Source organism: Petaurus breviceps, unplaced genomic scaffold (assembly GCF_028583685.1).
Source record: "Petaurus breviceps papuanus isolate PSGF00001 unplaced genomic scaffold, PetGlider_PUasm1.0 176, whole genome shotgun sequence".
NCBI classification, from domain to species: Eukaryota; Metazoa; Chordata; class Mammalia; order Diprotodontia; family Petauridae; genus Petaurus; species Petaurus breviceps.
The window spans coordinates 3,367,748-3,386,391 of record NW_027185771.1 but is presented as its reverse complement, the minus strand read 5'-3'; the positions used below and the strand labels follow the sequence as shown (position 1 = coordinate 3,386,391).

Genomic DNA, 18,644 nt, shown 5'->3' with positions numbered 1-18,644 from the left:
CCTCATTCCTCAAAAAACCTTCACTTGACCCTTCCATCTCCTGCCAACTATCAACTGTCATTCTATATTTCTTCTGGCCTTTGTAGCAAAATTCCTCAAAAGGCTGTCTACAGTAGGTACCTCCACTTTCTCTCCTCTCGCTTTCTTCTTAACCCCTTACAATCTGGCTTCTGACATTGTCATTCCACTGAAGCTGCTCTCTCCAGAGTTACTAACGGTCTCTTAGTTGCCAGATCTGGTGGCCTTTTCTCATCCCCCTCATTCTCTGTAACCTCTCTGCAGCCTTTGACACCGTTCAACACTCTCTTCTTAATACAGTTCTCCTCTCTAGGTTTTTAGGACACCTGGTTCTCCTCCTACCTCTCTGACAGCTCCTTCTCTGTCTCCTTTGCTGAGCCTTCTCCAGATCACGCCCTCTAACAGTAGGTGTCCCTCAGGGTTCTGTCCTGGGTCCTCTTCTCTTCTCCCTCTGTACTACATCACCAGGTGATCTCATCAGCTCACATGGAATTTAATGACCATCTCTGGGCTGATGGTTTTCAGATCTCCCTTGCCTGCCCCAGACTCTCTGCTAACCTGCAGTCTCACATCCAGCTGCCTTTCAGACATCTCAATCTGCTTATCCAGGAGACATCTTAAACTTAACATGTCCAAAATGGAACTCGTTATTCCCCCTCTCCCTCGCTTCACCAATATTATTGTCGAGGGCAACACCACCTTCCCAGTCCTCCAGGCTCACAACCTGGGAGTCATGCTGGCCTTCTCGCTCTCTCACCCCCCACCCCCCGTATCCAAGCTGTTGCAAAGGCCTGTTGCTTCACCTCTACAACATCTCTTGAATACACCCCCTTTTGTCCTCTGACACTGTCTACTCTAGTTCAAACCCTTGTCACCTCCCACCTGGATTGTTGCAATAGCTGCTGCCTCAGGTTTCTCCCTGCTCCAGTCCCTCCTTTATTCAACCACTAAAGTGATTTTCCTAAAGCACAGGTCTGACTGTTTCAATTCCCCTGCCACTCAGTATTACCTCCAGTGGCTCCTGGTCACCTTCAGGGTCAAATAGAAAATGCGCTGTTTGGTTTTCAAAACCCTTCATAACCCAGCCCCCTCCTACCTTTCCCAGGTTCTTACACCTTAACTCCCCAGCCAACACTCTTCCATTCAGTGACACTGGCCTCCTAGCTGTTTCACAAACAAAAATGTCCATGTCTTGGCTCTAGGCATTCTCTCTGGCTGTCTCCAATCTCTGGAACACTCTCCCTCCTCTGCTCTGACTGCTGTCCTCCCTGGCATCCTTTAAGTCCCAGCTTGAATCCCATCTTCTACAGGAAGCCTTCCCCAACCCCTCTTAATTCCAGTGCTTGCCCTCTGTTAATTATGTCCAATTTATCTTGTATAGAGCGCTCTCTCTCTCTCTCTGTGTCTCTCTGTCTCTCTCTCTCTCTGTCTCTCTCTCTCTCTATATATATATATATATGTATGTATGTATGTATGTATTTTTATTTTCATGTCATTTCCCTCAGTAGATTGTGAGTTCCTTGAAAGCAGTGCTTGTCTTTTGTCTGTCGTATCTCCTGTGCTGGTATGTATCCAGCACTTAATAAATGTTTATCAGTTGACTGTTTCAGAAGAAGAGAAGGCCAAGTGCCTTCATTGGAGGGATAAAGCCCGGTGGTGGTGGTTTTAATGTATAAAGCTGTTTCTGTGGCCCTACAAGCATGAAAATCTCCACGCAAGGATAGATGGTTGTAAGTATAGATTTTTAAGTGCGATTTCTGTGGACCCCAGAATTGGCCTTTTCCTCTCCTACCAGCAGAGAATCCAGGTTTCTCATGGGAACAGGTTTATGGCGTGTGAAAAGTCAGTGGCAAGAACTGCCATGTGTCTTAGTATTAATGGAACTGCTCCTAGCCGCAGAACCTCAGAAGGCAGGATATTCCCTGGGATTTGAAAGCCCAGGTGTTTCCATCCCACACAGTTGCTGTCTCTTCCTCTCAGATGTTCCTTCTTATGTAGCATCCCACGCTTGCCTTGTCATCGAAGACCAGCCAGGCTGCTGCCAGGGGCTATGTTTTACCTTCACTAGACGGCAGGTCTCAACAAGTACGGATGGCTGTCATTTTCAGAGGAACTTTAGTCAGTGGAGATGACTGGAGACCCTTCCCTGGTTACTGGAGAAAGGGAAAATTTTTCTCTGAATTTTGAATGGTTCTTTGACAACTTTCTCTGTTTCCCTGATAATCTCTTAAGATCCTTTGAGGCTCTGAGATCTTTTATGCTAGGAGAGCCCAGCCTCTTGTCCTCCATCACTTTGATGGGTTTAGACTTTTTAATCTCAGTAATGCATAGGGCCAGTGAGCTCAGTGGCCCAGGTGCTCCGTGAGGCAGCAGTCAGTCAACAAGAATTTATTTATTTAAAGTAGCAGCGTTTTCCTTTCAGTAAGCATGTATTAAGCACCTCCTGGGTGTCAGGCAGTGTACCTGGGGTGTAGTAATACATTCCCTAGTCTCAAGGAGCTTATATTCTACTGAGAGACACAATATGTTCACAGATAACTAAATACAGGATATATGAAAAATAAAGTTATTTTAAGTAGGAGGAATCAGGAGAGGCTTCCTGAAGCAGGTGGCACCGGAGATGTGGAGGGAGAGCACTCCAGGCATGGGCCACAGCCTGTGCAAAGGAGTGGAGACAGGATTTGAAATGTTACCTGCAAAGAATGGCAAAGAGTCTAGTTTGGTGGGAAAGTCGAGTTTATGATAGGGAAAGATAGACTAGAGGCTAATTTTAAAGGGTTGAGGTTTTTTTTTTAATTCAAATTTATTTATTTACTTTTAGTTTACAAAATTCAGTTCCACAATCCCTTGAGTTTCAAATTTTCTCCTCATCCCTCTCTCCCATGGCTGCATGTAATCAAATATAGGTTTTACAGATACCTTCACATTGAACATTAGTCATGTTGTAAAGAAGGATTACAACCATTGGGGTGAACAGTGAGAAAGAAGGGACGAAACAAAAGACAAGAGAGAAAGCAAGTAGTTTGCTTCAATCTGAAAACTCTGTAGTTCTTTCTCTGATGTGGATACCCCTTTCCATTATGAGATTTTTGTAGTTGTCTTCTAAACTTGTATTGCTGAGAGGAGACCTGTCTATCAAAGTTGGTCATCACACATACGATGTGTCTGTAATTGTGTACGGTGTTCTCCTGGTTCTGCTCTCCTCACACAATATAAGTTTATATAAGTCTCTCCAGGTTGTTATGAAGTCCATCTGCTCCTTCTTTCTTATAGCACAATAGTATTCCATTACATTCATATACCATAACTTGTTGAGCCATTCCCTGATTGATGAACTTGATTTCCCATTCTTTGCCACCACAAATAGAGTTGCTATAAATATTTTTGTACATATGGGCCTTTTCCCACTTCTGTGATTTCTTTGGGATATAGCCCCAGAAGTGGTATTACTGGGTCAAAGGGTATGTATTTTTTTATAACCCTTTGGACATTGTTCCAGATTGCTCTCCAGATCAGTTCACAACTCCACCAACAATGCATTAGTTTTTCAATTTTTCCACATCCTCTCCAGCATTTATCATTTTCCTGTTTTGTCATTTTAGCCAATCTAACCAGTGAGATATGGTACCGCAGAATTGTTTTGATTTGCATTTCCCTAATCAGTAGTGATTTGGAGCATTTTTTCATATGCTTATAGGTATCTTTAATTTCTTTCTCTGAAAACTGTCTGTTCATATCCTTTGACCATTTATTAATTGGGGAATGACTTGTATTCTTATAGATTTGACTCAGTTCTCTGTATATTTTAGAAATGAGGCCTTTATCAGAGACACTTGTTGTAAAAATTCTTTTCCAATTTTCCACTTCCCTCCTGATCTTGGTTACTTTGACCTTATTTGTACAAAAACTTTTCAATTTAATGTAATCAAAATTATCCATTTTGCATTTTGTGTAATGCTCTCTAACTCTTGTTTGATCATAAAATCTTCCCTTTTCCATAAATCTGACAGGTAAACTATTCCTTGCTCTCCCAGATTGTTTACAGTATCAGCCTTTATACCTAGATGGTACACCCATTTAGACTTGATGTTGGTATACAGTGTAAAATATTGATCAATACCCAGTTTCTCCCATACTATTTTTCTGTTTTCCCAGTAGTTTTTGTCAAATAGTGAGTTCTTATCCTAGAAGCTGGGGTCTTTGGGTTTATCAAACAGTAGATTACTATAGTCATTGACTGCTGTGTCTCGTGTACTTAATCTCTTCCACTGATCCACTACTCTATTCCTAATTCCAAGTAGTTTTGAAGACTGCTGCTTTATAATACTATAAAGGGTTTTAAACACGAAACAGAGAAGTCTATACTTTGTCCTCGAGGACACCAAGCTTTCTTGAGGAGAAAGTGACATTGTCAGCTCAGTGCATTTGGAAGTTCCATTTGGAAGCTGTATGGGGGATGGATTAGAGGGGACGAGGCCATATACTGGGAGACCATTGAAGAGCCTGTTGGAATCATTCAGATAGAAGGTGATGAAGGCCTGACTTGAGAATGAATGGCACTTAGTGGGTGCCCAGCACTGTCCCAAGTGCTGGGGAATCAAGTGCAAGAGCAAGACAGGCCTGCCCTCAAGGAGTTTACTTTCTGATAAGGGTAGATAAGCCACGTGGGGAAGTGGTGAATGGGAAAGGACTCAAGAAAGCTGGGCAAATGACAAAAAGATGTGGGCTGTACAGCATGGTGCGGTCTGGGCTTGGGTAGATGTGACGAGCCACATGGGTGAGAAGGGAGAGTCCAGCATGCCTCCCCCAGCTCGGTCAGGCAAGTGGCATTTAAGAAGTGTCTTCGATGTTCCAGGGACTGTGCTAGCCATACAGGGAAAGGCAAAAACAGCCTTGCTCTCTGACAGACCGAAGGGGAAGACAGCACGCCAACCCCTGTGTGCAAACAAGATGTCTGCAGGACAGATTGGGGTCATCACAGGGAGAAGGCACTACGATGCAGGAGGACTGGAAAGGTTGAGTGGGACTTGATGGGAGCCAGGGAAGCTAGATGATGGGTGTGAGGAAGGAGAGTATTAACGTGGCCCGGAAATGTCCAGAATCGGGAGGCGGAGGGCAGTGGCACTGGATTTCAGAGAGTGGGGAGAGGGGAGGGCAAGGCAGAAGAAGACTGGAAATGTGGGGAGGGGCCAGATTATGAAAGATCACAAAAACCAAACAGAATTTTGTATTTGACCCTGGAAGTAATAGGGAACCACAGCAGCTGACTGCCTGGGCGGGGTAGCATGGCCAGACCTGTGCTTGGCCGAGTGGGGAGAGACTTAGGGCAGCAGGCTATCGCAGCAGTCCAGGCGTAAGGTGGTGGGGGCCTGCACCAGAGTGGTGGCAGAGTCAGAGGTGAGAAGGGAGCAGCATCTACAAGACATGGCAAGGCACTGGAATGACAGTGCTTTGCAGCTGATTGGATACGTGGGGTGAGAGAGGAGCTCGGGGATGATGCCAGCGTGGCAGGCTTGGGAGATCCTAAGTGTGCTGATGCCCTTGATGGAAACAGGCAAGCTGGGAGAGAGGGTGAGTCTAGGGGAAAGTTAAATTTAGTGTGACCGTAGCAGCGTATTATTGGGAAACTCAGATTTGAACAATTTGTTCTCTTTAGTCAATCAGTGAACGCTTATCAAGCACCTGCGGGTGCCAGGCACCTTGGTTTTAACGACTCTCTAGACATCTCTGTTCCATGCTGCCCACACTCAGTCCTCCTCCTCCATCCAAAAATCAGCAGACCCCAGGTTGGGCTTGGTCAGCTTTTCCTGGCTCCAGGCTCACCACACCACTTCTAGAAATCCCTATCCTAGATGATAATAATAAAAGCCCTGTAAGGTTTGCAAAGATATTATTCTCAGTTCAGCTTCACCAAAACCAACTGCATGAGAATAGGTAGTAATATTGTCCCAATTTTTACAAATAAGAAAGCTGAGGATGAGAGCTTAGGAGATCTGCCTAGGATTACACATTTAATAAGTGTCTGAGCCAGGATTTGAACTCAGGTCTTCCTAACTTGAAGACCAATACTCTTCACTGTGCCACCTAGCTGCCTGTACTCCAGCCTCCTCCTCCTTCTCCTCCAACCTGTGACCCTGATTGCTGAGTTTTCACCTTATTTTTCTCTGAAAATGGAAATCAAATTAAGATATATCAATTGCTGCTCCACTCCTCTCTATGTGTTGTCTGCCTCCCTTAGAATGCATGAGGGATTTTTTTTGGCAGATGCCTTAAGGGCAGAGGGTAGAGACTGTCATGCTTATTTATGTTTGTATCCCTAGGACCTAGCACATGGTGTTTTCCTAATAGATTTTTTTAACTTAATTTATTTAATTTTAATTTATTTTATTTTATTTATTTAATCAGTTAGGGCTTTGTGGCCTGCATGTTCAAAACCATCATCAGTGCCCATACTCCATGAATGTGTGTCTCTGTGGACCATGGGAAGATCTCAGTTTGGGTGGCACAAATCTAGACTCTGTGATCTGATGTGCTCCCTAATAGAAATATCCAGGACTCAGCTTCATCAGTTCCAAAATTCTATACAAGGAATTCAGGTTTTTCTTCTATGTAATGTCAAGATATGACATGCTTGGGAAATGTTTTTGTTTCTCCGTTTCTGCTGGTTCCTGTCAAGAGTTGCCTTACTTGAAAGCACAGAGATACTCTAGTACAGTAGAAAGAACACTGGATTTGGGCTTAGGAGACCAGCTGTTTCTGATTACCTGTGTGACACTGGATACATTCCTTTAACCCTCTTGATTTTACTGTTTTGGTTTGGGTTTTTTTTTTTTCCTTTCTTTTTTTGTAAAATAAAATGGTTGAACTATATCAGCGGTTCTTAACCTGAGGCCCATGGTTCATGGGTGGACTTCAGGAGGTCTGTGAATTCAAGTGGGGGAAAAAAAAAACCTCTCACTGAAATTTAACAACAGACATGATTCTGAGAAAGGGTCCATTAGCTTCACCAGATTGCCTTTGGGGTGTCCATGATACAAAAAAAAGGGTTAAAGACCCTTGGAATAGACACTCTCCAAGTTTTCTCCTAGATCCAACATTCTATGAAATTGATCTTCAATAGCCATGAGATTTCTTCTCCATGGAACAGGTATGATTTATCATTAAACCAGGAAGGAAAAAGCCCTCTTCCTCTCAACTCATGAGATATTTTCAGAAACTCAAAACAGGTGGTGTGCAGGTCATGTAGACCTGGTTTTAGCCTCTGGGAGGAATTAGAGGTAGTAGAAAAGAAACATTAAACCAATGCATAACTAAATAGATTTTATGTTATATGTAGGTCAAGGCTTTTAGGGCAAAAGGCATGGATAAGCCGATAATTGGAGTGGTGGAGTAAGAGAGAGGAGCTGAGCAAGTTGGGTGTTCCAGACGAGGCCACATGGCCCAAGGAGTGCCTCTCCTCCTCCCAGTTTTTAACAAGATGTCTTTCTTCCCGAGGTGCAGGGGCTCATAGGGAGGGAGTTTACGGCATCTGCCATAAAAAGGAAAAAGTACATTCTTATTATTTTTCCAGCTCTGCTATCTTTGGAAGTTGTCAGGGTTTTTAAATTGACTCTCAGAAACTATCATATGTCATGGGACTTGGGCCTGATCTTCCAGAATTGGTCCGGAAGCCTCAGGAATAGCACCACGTCTGTTCACCATTCCCTTCCTATTTGTCCTGGATGGCTGAGCGCACCAAGGCTTAGTACACTCTTGCATATCTTGGAAAACAGGCAGCTGCTTTCCAGCTCATTTCAGCGAAGTGGGGCTTTCCTACAGCGTGTGTGTATGTGAGGAGGGGGCATTGGAGGGCTGACTTGTCCAAGAGGAAAGCAGTTTTATAGATGGGTAGTTTCCTTGTGCTTCTCCTCACTACTCCTTATTCCAGATGCTGCCAGAGTCACAAGAGGGTTCTGAACCCTGAGAACTGCTGTAAAGGTGTGCCAGGAGGTAGGAGGGGGAGAGACAGACAGTGGGTATTCTAGATTAGGAAGCAGATAGACCAAAGTCTGTCAAGGGGAAGGAACATAGTCTCCTTAACCAAACCTAAAAGGGAGGCAGCAAAAAAAGAGCATCTGCCCTTCCCTTTGTCCCATGCACACTTACACCCCAGGTCCCACCTGGCTGGATCAACCTCAGAGCTTCTGTGTGTCAAGTGGGACTCAGGCTTGGCTCAAACTTGTCTCTCTGATTTTAGCTCTTGACTTGTAAATCCTCTGCCTTCCAATAAGCTAGCTCTTATTTGCTGCCTATTTGGAGGACACCCAACAAATTCCTGCTTGGACTGACGAGCCTGAGGATCCATCCCGTGAACTCGAGGCCTATAGAGGCTCTCCTGGGTCCTGTGGTCAGGATGACCAACAGCGTTAACCAGGAACATGGAGAAGACTTGGCTGGGTTTCCCTGCAAAGCAGCCATTGGATTTGAGCTGTTTTGAGCTTTCCCTTCTGTTGTGGGTTGCAAGTTTATCTATTAGAATTAGAATTTGATTAAATGCCAGTGCATCCCAGATGCAATTATCTTTAAGAACGCGCCACGTCTGCTGAGCCTCTCGGCTGTCGCTGATTAATTAGGCACTTTGAACTCTGCCCAACTGTTTGAAAGCTGTGACAAATACAACCTGCAGAGTTTAGATTTCTGACAAGATCCTCTTCCCATGCATTCCTGAGGTCTTTTTTTAAAAGCCATTTTTAAAGAAAACTTAATGTGTATTTGTACATATTTACAAACCCACAGTCTGCCTGTTCCCGTATTATAAAAAGAATATCTTCCCTGTTGGCTAAGAAATATATTAATAGATATGGTACCGCAGAAGACATGCTAGATTTGGAATTAGAGTATCTGAGCTCAAATGCTGTTCCTTCCCTTAGGTTACCTAGAGTGAGGCCCTCAACCTTCAATCAGCTCTGAATAAGGGGCCAGATTTATTCACCCCTCATGTTCCCTTCAAGGTCTAAATCTTATATCATGGATGGATGGATGGATGGATGGATGGATGGATGGATGGGTAGATAGACGGATGGATGGATGGATGGATGGATGGATGGATGGATGGATGGATGGATGGATGGATGGATGGATGGAGGACAGAAGGATGGATGAATTTTTTTGCACAACTTTTTTTTTTTTAAGCAAATAACGTGGCAGGACCATCATGCAATTTTGGCTTGGGTGAAAGTTGTTACAGCACTGGTTCATCCTTTCAGGTCCTCACACCTGAATTTTCTCTTTTGTGGTGTTGTAGCTTTTACTTTTCTTGGAGGCTTTTGATGTAGGAGCTTTGACTTTATTGTCTTCTTCTGGTTGCATGTTTTGTTCTTTGTCACCAAATAAGATTCTGTAGTCTGACTTTTTTTTTTACACCATTTATTCATCTTCCCAGCCAAATACTTGATTTTCTAACTCCCTGTCAAGACAGGACTCTACTTCCAGTGGGAACAAGGGTAGGGGTAGGTGTGCTGTCCCAGGCTTCTGGGATTTTGTATCAGCCGCTGGATCCCAACCGTCTGCAGGCCCAGGGCTCTGGAAGCAACCACTGCTGCCACTACCTGCACGCTCCTCTTTCACCCAGGTCCCAGAGTTCCCCCACTGACCTTCCACACCATTGAAAAGTCAGGAAATCACCACAGCTGCCAGTGTTTCAGTCCCCAAAGGCCCACTCCGGCCCCATTTGCACCTGGTGCCGCCCACCCCAGACTGCACTTCACTCCAAGCCCTGTGCAATATACCCTTCCTGTTGGCCTTCCAGACCATCTTGGGCTGCAGATGTGTTTCACTCTGCCATTTTGTGGGTTCTGCTGCTCTAGAATTTGTTTAGAGTCATTTTTAGAGGTATTTGGAGGGGTTTGGGGGCAAGTTCAAGCAAGTCCCTGCTTTTACTCTGCCATCTTGGCTCCACCTCTTGTTGGATCTTTTAAAACAGAATTTTTCACTGGAGGCATTAGGAACTTTAATCTTATAGCGTGTCATTCTTATGCCTAGAAATCTCCGAGGACTCCCAGGGGGAGGAGGTCGGGGGAAAGCTGCTTGTTTTGTTGTTTATTAGTTATTAAATATTTCCAAAATACTGGATTCAGGAATATGCTTCTCTAGCAGTCTTGTTGCCCCCTGCTTTACAGCCAAAGAAGGTGTAAAGGTATAAAGAGCCTAAGAAACATAGCCCTCAGTGAGTCATGTGTGAGGTTGGGGCTAGTGTTGGATTGAAGAGGGTTAGGTAGTCCAGACATGCTAACGAGCCATTTGAGGCTTCCTGTGTCCCAGAGCATGTGCAGAGTCATGTCTGGCCTCGAACGTTGAAGCCCCAATCAGCCGAGTTTCCACAAATGTCATTCTGTTTGCTCTGTTTTTGCCCTATTTTGACAAGTGACAGATCTTTTCATTTCTAGGAGAAATATTTCCATGTCGCTTCATTTTTTTCTCTTTAACAAGTCATTATGTCTCTATACATGTTACTGTTTCCTTCCCATTCCCCTACTTGCCTCTGAGACACTGGCATCATTTTTTCCTTTAAAAATCAGGAGACAGGGAGTTGGTTTCCCTCCACTGAGGGAGGGAAATTGAGAATAGTATTGAGAATTCAGAATGAGAGTTGAGTCTTGAGAATGGTAGACATTATTGCCAACTTTAAACTGGACTGCTGCTATTGAATTTAAAGTAAGGTTTGGTGAAAAGGCTGGCTGTCAAGGCAACTCCCAATCGATGTTCCCTGACTTCACCTTTCCTATCTTCCTAGGTGACATCTTGCTTAATTGCTGTGGCGAAGACAGACCCTGAGGCCCAGGTTCGAAGAGCTGCCATCCACGTGGTGGTCCTTCTGCTTCGTGGGCTCAGCCAGAAAGCCACTGAAGTAAGTGCCCCCCAACACACATCTGGCCGTCAGTGGGGCAGGCCTCAGCTTTAGTTTGTGCAGGTGCCCTTTCATTAGTCTAGAGGGGTTTTGTACAAGGACGGTCGTGTTGTTCTATGCTTGGAGAACACCTCTCTGTCCTCTCTATGACTTATGTGCCGAACAGAGCCCCGGCTGCTAGGAATGCCAGTGGAGTAGCTTGTACTTATGGGCCACAAGTTCTGTAATTCACCTTGTAAGGACAAGTTTCCAAGAGTAGCATTCACGGGGTGAGTTAGCTAGAATCAGCCTCATCCTCTGTAGTGTGAACTTTAGTGACTCCTTACCTTGACTCAGTGGTTGCTGGTGAATCACTGAAAAACCCACTGGAAGATTTCCTTTGGAGAGGCTGCTGATATCCGTTCAGACTCGTGTGTGGTGGATGGGATTTATTGTGCTGTTTTAAATGAAACATTTGCCCTCGAGGGATTTCTTCCCTAGATCCCTGACAAAGTAGGAAGAAAGGTTAGAGAATTATATCCGTCTGGAAGGAATTTCAGAAATTATTACATTCAGTGCCCTCATTGATCAGGGAGCAAGCCGAAGCTCTAAGAAGGTAAATAATAATAATAATAATGCTTATAGTTACAATAGTTAATATTCATATAGTATTTAAGGTTTGCAAAGCTCTTTACCTATATTATCTCATTTGTTTCTCACAATAAACCTATGAAACAGGTACTGCTATTAACCTCGTTATACAGCTAAGAAAAGTTAAGTGACATCTCCTGGGCCACACAGCTAGCATCTGAGGCAGGATTCAGATTCTGTTCCTCCTCAGTCCTAGCCTGGCACTCTATCTTCTGTTCTACCTAGCTGCCTTAGGTGACTTGTTCAAGGTTAGTTCAATTAATTCAACAAACTGTTATAAGCGATTCCTTATACGTTGAGTATACAGTGACAGAAGCAAGTGTTCCTGCCTTCAGGGAGTTTATATTCTATTAGGGGATGAGCCATGTTCACACAAGGTTTGTTGAGGTGGGAAAGAACAGTTTTACCTGGAGAGATAAGGAGAAGCTTCATGGAGGAGGAAACTACTGAGCCCAGGATCACACTGCTAGGAAGTGTCTGAGGCTGAATTTGAACTCAGGGCTTCCTAACTCTAAGCCCAGTGCTCCATCCCATGGGCCATCAGCTGCCCTTTATAGGGCAAAGTATGTGCCAATTCACATAAGCATCCGAAGCAAAGCATCACAGAAGTCTGAGGTGTTGAGTTTAGGAAACAGGTAATAATTCCCTCCAAGGTTCCAACCTCTTATCCGTTAGATTGAAGAAATAGACAAAAAAGGAAAATGTTAAATTCTGGAGGGGCTGCAGGAAAACAGGCACATATATGCACTGTTGGTTGAGCTGGGAATTGCTCTATCCATCCTGGAAAACATTTTTGGAACTAGTCCTAAAAAAGTAACTAACCTGTGCATATCCTTTGACCCAGCAATAGTACTACTAGCTAGACCCATATCTCAAAGAGATTTTTAGAAAAGAATCCACATGTATAAAAATATTTATAGCAACTCTTTATGTCATGGCAAAAAACTGGAAGCTCAAGAATGCCCACCAGTAGAGAAGTGGCTAAAAATATTATGGCAGATGAATGTAATGGAAATTATGAAAGAGAGGATTTCAGAGAAACCTGGAAAGGCTTCTATGAACTGATGCAGGGTGAAGTGAACAGAACCAAGAAAACAATTTATATACAATAACAACAACATTGTAAACATGAACAACTTTGAAAGACTTAAGAACTCTGATGAGCACAATGACCTATCAGGGTTCCAGAAGACTGATAAAAAAGAATACTAAGCATTTCCTGATAGAGAGGGGGTGAACTCAGAGTACAAAATGGCATACACACTTTTAGACAGAGCCAGTGTGGAATTTTGTTGTTGTTTTTTTTTTCTTTGCAACAAATACATATTTGTTGCAAAGCCTTTTGTTTTACTTTTTTCCCCCCAAGGGAAAGAAAATAAATGCTATTAATTTTTTTTTAATTTTTTAAAAAGGCAATACATCCCTTTGGCTGAAATGTAGAGTTTATAAAGGGAAATAATGTGAAATAAGGCTGGAAAGGAAAGTGAATGTATGCCATAATGAGAAAGGCTTTCAATATAAGGCTAAGAAGTTAGTATATTATTCTGAAGATAAGAAAAACCACTGGAGGCTTTTGAACAAGTGATACACATGACTAGGTCTGTGCCTCAGGAATATTATTTGGACAGCTTTGTGGAAGATCATTTGGAAAGGGAAGCATTGGAAGGAGGGAGACCAGTTAAGAGGCTCCATGTGAGGCTTGCATTATGGTGGGAGCTGTGTGAATGGAGCATGGGCAGTGAGGGGAGACACACCGCAGAAGCGAAATCCACAGGACTTGGCAGCTCTCACTGCATATGGGAGTTGAGGGCAGGGGGGTGAGTCAGGGATGAGTCGGAAGTTACTAACATGGGTGACTGGGAGAGTGGTAATGCCCACCACTGAACTGGGAAGTCTTCAGGAAGGGAAGATCTAAAGGAGAGTATGAGGGGTTCTCTTGTGGACATGTTGAGTTTGAGATGCTGGTAACACATCCAGGTGGAAGTGACCAGTTGGCCCTTAGAGATGGGGTATAACAGAGTACAGGAGAGAGAAGATTAGGGCTGTCTCTGTCACTTTGGGAATAGGCTGCAAAGAGATGATCAATGAATTATGGGAACAAAGGAGATCGCCAGGAGAAAATGTGGTAGGGGGAGCGGACTGATGCTTATGGATGATGATACCATGAGACAAGTAGAATCAACAGAGAAGAGGGTCCTTGTGACCCAGGATCAGGGGACCAGGGCATCTCATATGTCTTCTCGTCCAGCATCTTCATTTTACAGACGAGAAAACTGATGGGCAGAGGACTGATGTGACTCGCCCCAGGTCACCCCTCATGGTGAGGACGAGGTGTGCACCCAGGCCTTCTGAGTCAAGATGAAGCCCTCTTCCTCATGGCACCGTTCACATCCCAAAGGAAGAGATGGTGACCAGTGCCCAGGGCTACAGAGAAGACAAGGAAGAAGGACAGGATTTAGTGACTCAGAGCTCATTAGTAGTTTGAGATCTGTTCCATCCTAGTGATGAGGTCAGAAGGCAGATTGCAAGGGACTGAGAAATGAGGGGGGTATAAGGCAGCAAGTGTAGATTGTTCTTTTTTATAAGTTTGGCAGTAAAGGGGAAGAGAGAAATAAAACATGGATTCCAGGGTCAAATGAAGGGTTGTTTTCTTTTCAGGATAGAGAAGACTGGGTCATCTTTATAGGCAATGGGGAAGTAAGTTATTGGCCAGGGAAGAGAGTGAAAATGAGAGTAAAAGAGAATGGTAGATGGAAGTAGTCCCTGGAAGGCAGATAGAAGGGCCTGGGTCAGGGGCACAAGTAGGAAGAGTTAGGCTTGGAAAGGAGAAAGGCCACCCAGCTCTTTCTAGGGCTTAAAGACTGGGGCATGACAAGAGACAGGGGAGGCCTCCATTCTTTCAGTAAAGTAGAAAGTAAGGTCATGTGCTTTGAGAGAGTGGGGATCCATGGGGGAAGGCTGCTACTTTTACCTGGGGCAAGATAACAGGTTTGCCTTACAGCAGTCAGAACCCAGTTGAGATCCAGATAGCATGAATTCATTGTGGACCAAGCCATCACAGTTCCTGGCTTCCAGCAGCTGCCAAGGTGGCAGAGGGATTCAGAGCTGGTTACTAGTAAGTAGGCTTGAGATAGTAAAGGAAAGAAAGTGCGGCCAGAGCAGGGGTATAATAAAGTGACCATGGGAGAAGAATCACTCAACGGATACTTATTTGGTCACCTTGCCATGTGGAAGGCCTTGTGTTAGGTACTGTGAAGGATGAAAATAAGTTCAAGAAGAGTTTGAGATAAATTCATGCATGAATATAGCAGCTTGTGGGGAAATGAGAAATGGGAGATGTGCATCTCTTCCCTTGGAGGTCTGATATTGTGGAGAATCACCGTGGCCAGAGTTTGCCTGCATCAAGTTCCTGATCCCTCATGAACTTAAGAATAGTCTTTCCTCCACACCTGCTTTTTCTCAGCATCTCCTGCCTGCAGGTGTTTCACTGCCCTCCGTGGGCTGGAGGGGGTGGGGAGTTCCCGAGAGTCGGTGGAATTTCCCTTCTAGCCCTTTCTCTCTTGTGTGGGCTTCAGAGTCTCTTTGTTTGCAAGGTGGAGAGAAGTCTGGCAGCCTCTTGAAGGCGAGTGTGTCATACCGAGTGGCACAGTTACTTAGAAGGGAGAGAGCTTTACCTTGGGGATTGAGGCTCCTTGAACTGTAGTTACCCACGTCCACGGAAAGGAGCATATCAGAGCTTGATCATTCAAATAATGAATTAACATGTTGCCAACAGTCCCCAGGGGGTCCAGTGGACCTGGAGTTCTTGGTTGCGAATTTGCTCAGCAGGTGGGAACAAAAGAAGAATCTTATGTTTGGGCCCCTTAGTATATAGACTTACATCAGATACACCAGACAGTGAGTGCACAGACCTTAGGGGTAGAAGGAGAGAGAGACAGAGAGAGAAGGAACTTAATAACTTCCTTGATGGTTTTTTTATTCTGTATGTTGTGTATGGCATCAGTCACTCTTTCAAAGCCATGTTAGTGGAAGCCCCCTGCCCTCTTTTCCAATTGACTTTCCATATGTCCCCTATTGAAACGATATCTAAAGTTATAAGCTGTGCTTACTTAATCAAGAAAAGGAAATGGTAAGGGGTGAATTATGGACCCTCTTCCCAGTGCATCCTTGAGGGCAGGTGTGTTAAATCTTGTAATCGTAGGCATGTTTATAATCGGGGCATTTTAATGAGAAGCGGAGATAACCACGAAGCTTTCAGTCTGGGATTTGCTCCTGACTCTTCTATTTTGCCCTTGGGAGCAGCTGAAACAAAAGTGCCACTTTGATGATGGAGGTATTTTCCTAACCTCCAGAAAGCACCACACGATAATACAGGGTTTCCTGGCTTCTTGTTGTTTTCCAAATGTCTGCCCACCACCTTTGTTGTTCTGCTGTCTCAGAAAGGAGGTGGAGGGACCAGTAAAAGAATTACGGGGAGGGTGAAGGAGACGCTTCTGAGAAATCTGGAGACTGGTTAGAGGATGGAGGATGCAAACTTTCCCTAACTGCTTTGTTAGGTTTCCTCGCACGTGCCAGCATCTTCTTCCGAGGTGCCCAGTGTGCTGTATAGTTAACTCTCAATTATTCACACTCAGAGATATGTGGAAAAATTTGTGTTCAGCATCTGGTTGACCGTAATACCTATTCTGCTCGCTTAAGTTTTTTTTGCTGACATCAGCAGCATTTCTTTTTACTCATATTCCCACATTTAGTCTGCAGCCCAACAGGAGCTGGAAAGAAAGGCCTTCCCTTGGATGGAGGTCGAATTAGATAATGGCAAGGTTAGAAAACTGTTGTATTTTTATAGTAGCAAAATCTACTATTTGCATATACATACATATGTGTGTATGTGTATATGCATGTGTGTATATTAGCAAAAGAAAAATACATGCCCATCAGTTGAGAAATGGATAATCATGGTTTCATGGTACGTGAATGGAATGGAATGTTACAGGCTCTATGGGGGATGTGAGAATACAGGGAACCTTGGGAATGCATGACCTAGGACAGAGTGAAGCAAGGGGATCAGAAAATGATGTTACAATGAGTGCAGCAACAATCCAGATCAACCCCAAGTTCCGTGCAGTTGTGATGGCCCAGCTTGGTCCCCTGAAACGGACCTGGGAACAGCCCGCCCTCCCTTCCTTGGCCGTACTCGGGGACTGTGGAGGTGGATCACAGCTTTGCTGGCTGATGTGCTCATGGGTTAGTTTTAGGTCACCTTTCTTTTGCTTTATTTTCTCCTCCATTATTGGGTTGTTGCTCTGCATGAGAGAGAAAGCAGGGAGGGATTGAGAAATTAAGTTGACGTAAAAACAAAAGGTAGCAATAGAAATTCATTTAAAAAAGAAAGAATAGCTATGGTTATTCTGGTGATTTTCATCAGCCTCAGAGTTGAAAATATCATGGAGTAAGAGTTGTTGTAGAGACAGTACAACGGAGAGATTGTTGGTTATAAAGTCAGAGGACTTGAATTCAAATCCCACTTCAGCCACTACCTGCGTGGCCTTAGGCAAGTCATGCAACTTTTCTTTTTCAGCAGTCACCTCATCTGTTAAATGGGGGAATTGGAGGGAGAGAAAATTTAGAACTCAAAATCTTATGGAAGTGAATGTTGAAAACTAAAAATAAATTAATTAATAAAAGAATTGGACTGAATGGTCACTGAGGTCTCTGGGAACTCTGGGCCTGTGACCTGTGAGTTTGTCAAAATTGACCCAGAATCTTCAAAATGGGACTTATTACATATCTAACCTATATCAAATTGCCTGCCATTTTAGGAAAAGGATAGGCAAGGAGGGGGAAAATTTTTTTGGGGGGGGAAACAACAACAATAATAATAAACTGCTCAGATACTAAAAAAAAAAACAAAAAAAACGGGGCTTTTAAATGTTGTTTGATGTCGTGAATTTCCCAGAACCTCCTCATTCAGACAGAAGGACAGAAAAATATAAGGACACTTTAGTTGGTCCATTATTTCAGATTGCTTTGGCCACTGCCCTCCCTCTGTTAGGATGTATCATTGAAAGGTGACTTCATTTAGGAATGATAAAGATCTTAAAAACTTGGCGCCTGGATTTGTGGTGGTTGCCTTTCAGTACCTTTCCTGTCATTTTTAACATTGAAGGGTATTTCTAGTGCATGCCTTTTACTCTGTACCCAAATTTGAAATTAAATTTGAATTGTTATTTTTGTTTTTTAAAGCTTCTGCTATCTCTTCTGTCCTATGAGGGGAAATAACACTGTAAGTGAACATCATTCTTTACCAACCAGAAACAGCCCCTTTACCAGGTACTGTAATGGATGGGTGCCTGATCTCCTTAGGGAGGTCATTCCCTCTGCCAGCTCAGATCACAGAATAGTACGGCGCTCTGGCACAGCCCTTGTCAATGTTCTAGAAATCTCCCATGAAGGAGCTCCCTGGTGTGTTGGAAGTCTCCCCCTGGGTCATCCCAAAAGGGTACTTTCAAACGTTAGTAACTTCATAAGTACGAGTGCTATAAACTGACAAAAAAAAGACCACTTGAAAGTTAATTACTTAAGTTTATTTTACTCTTTATTTTGGTGAATTTTGAATAATAAAGTTTTTATTTTAATTTTAACGAGACAAGGCACTTTGTCATCATGCATTGCCTGTGTAACAGTATTTTTTCCGACTGGCAGATTGGTAGTAGAGGTTCTCTTGGCTGGCCACCTCAGTCACCTGGCCTTTTTTTTTTTTTGGTGGGGTCACATCAGAACTGTTGTGTATACATCAAAACCCATTCTTTGGATCACCTTAAGGGTGGGATAACAAATGCAGTCCTTTGTCACTGAGCAGCAGGTGATGAAAATTTTCAGATTTCAAAAATCAACTGGAACAATATATACCCACCAAGACACTGGTGATATTGATTTTAATTAGAAATATATTGGGGTGGCTAGGTGGTGCAGTGAATAGAGCACCGGCCCTGGAGTCAGGAGGACCTGATTTCAAATTCAGCCTCAGACACCTGACACACTTACTAGTTGTGTGACTTTGGGCAAGTCACTTAACTCCAATTGCCCTCCAAAAAGCAAAAAAAAAAAAAAA

At 43.7% G+C, this 18,644-nt stretch overlaps 1 protein-coding gene across 1 annotated transcript in view; it reads left to right on the top strand.

Moving 5' to 3' along the window:
• TANGO6 (transport and golgi organization 6 homolog) overlaps positions 1–18,644 on the top strand; it is a 205,972-nt gene that overhangs the window by 156,030 nt on the left and 31,298 nt on the right. The window contains exon 17 of the mRNA XM_069085484.1: positions 10,790–10,903. Within this exon, the coding sequence (XP_068941585.1) occupies positions 10,790–10,903 (114 nt within the window). The remainder of the gene's footprint in view (positions 1–10,789; positions 10,904–18,644) is intronic.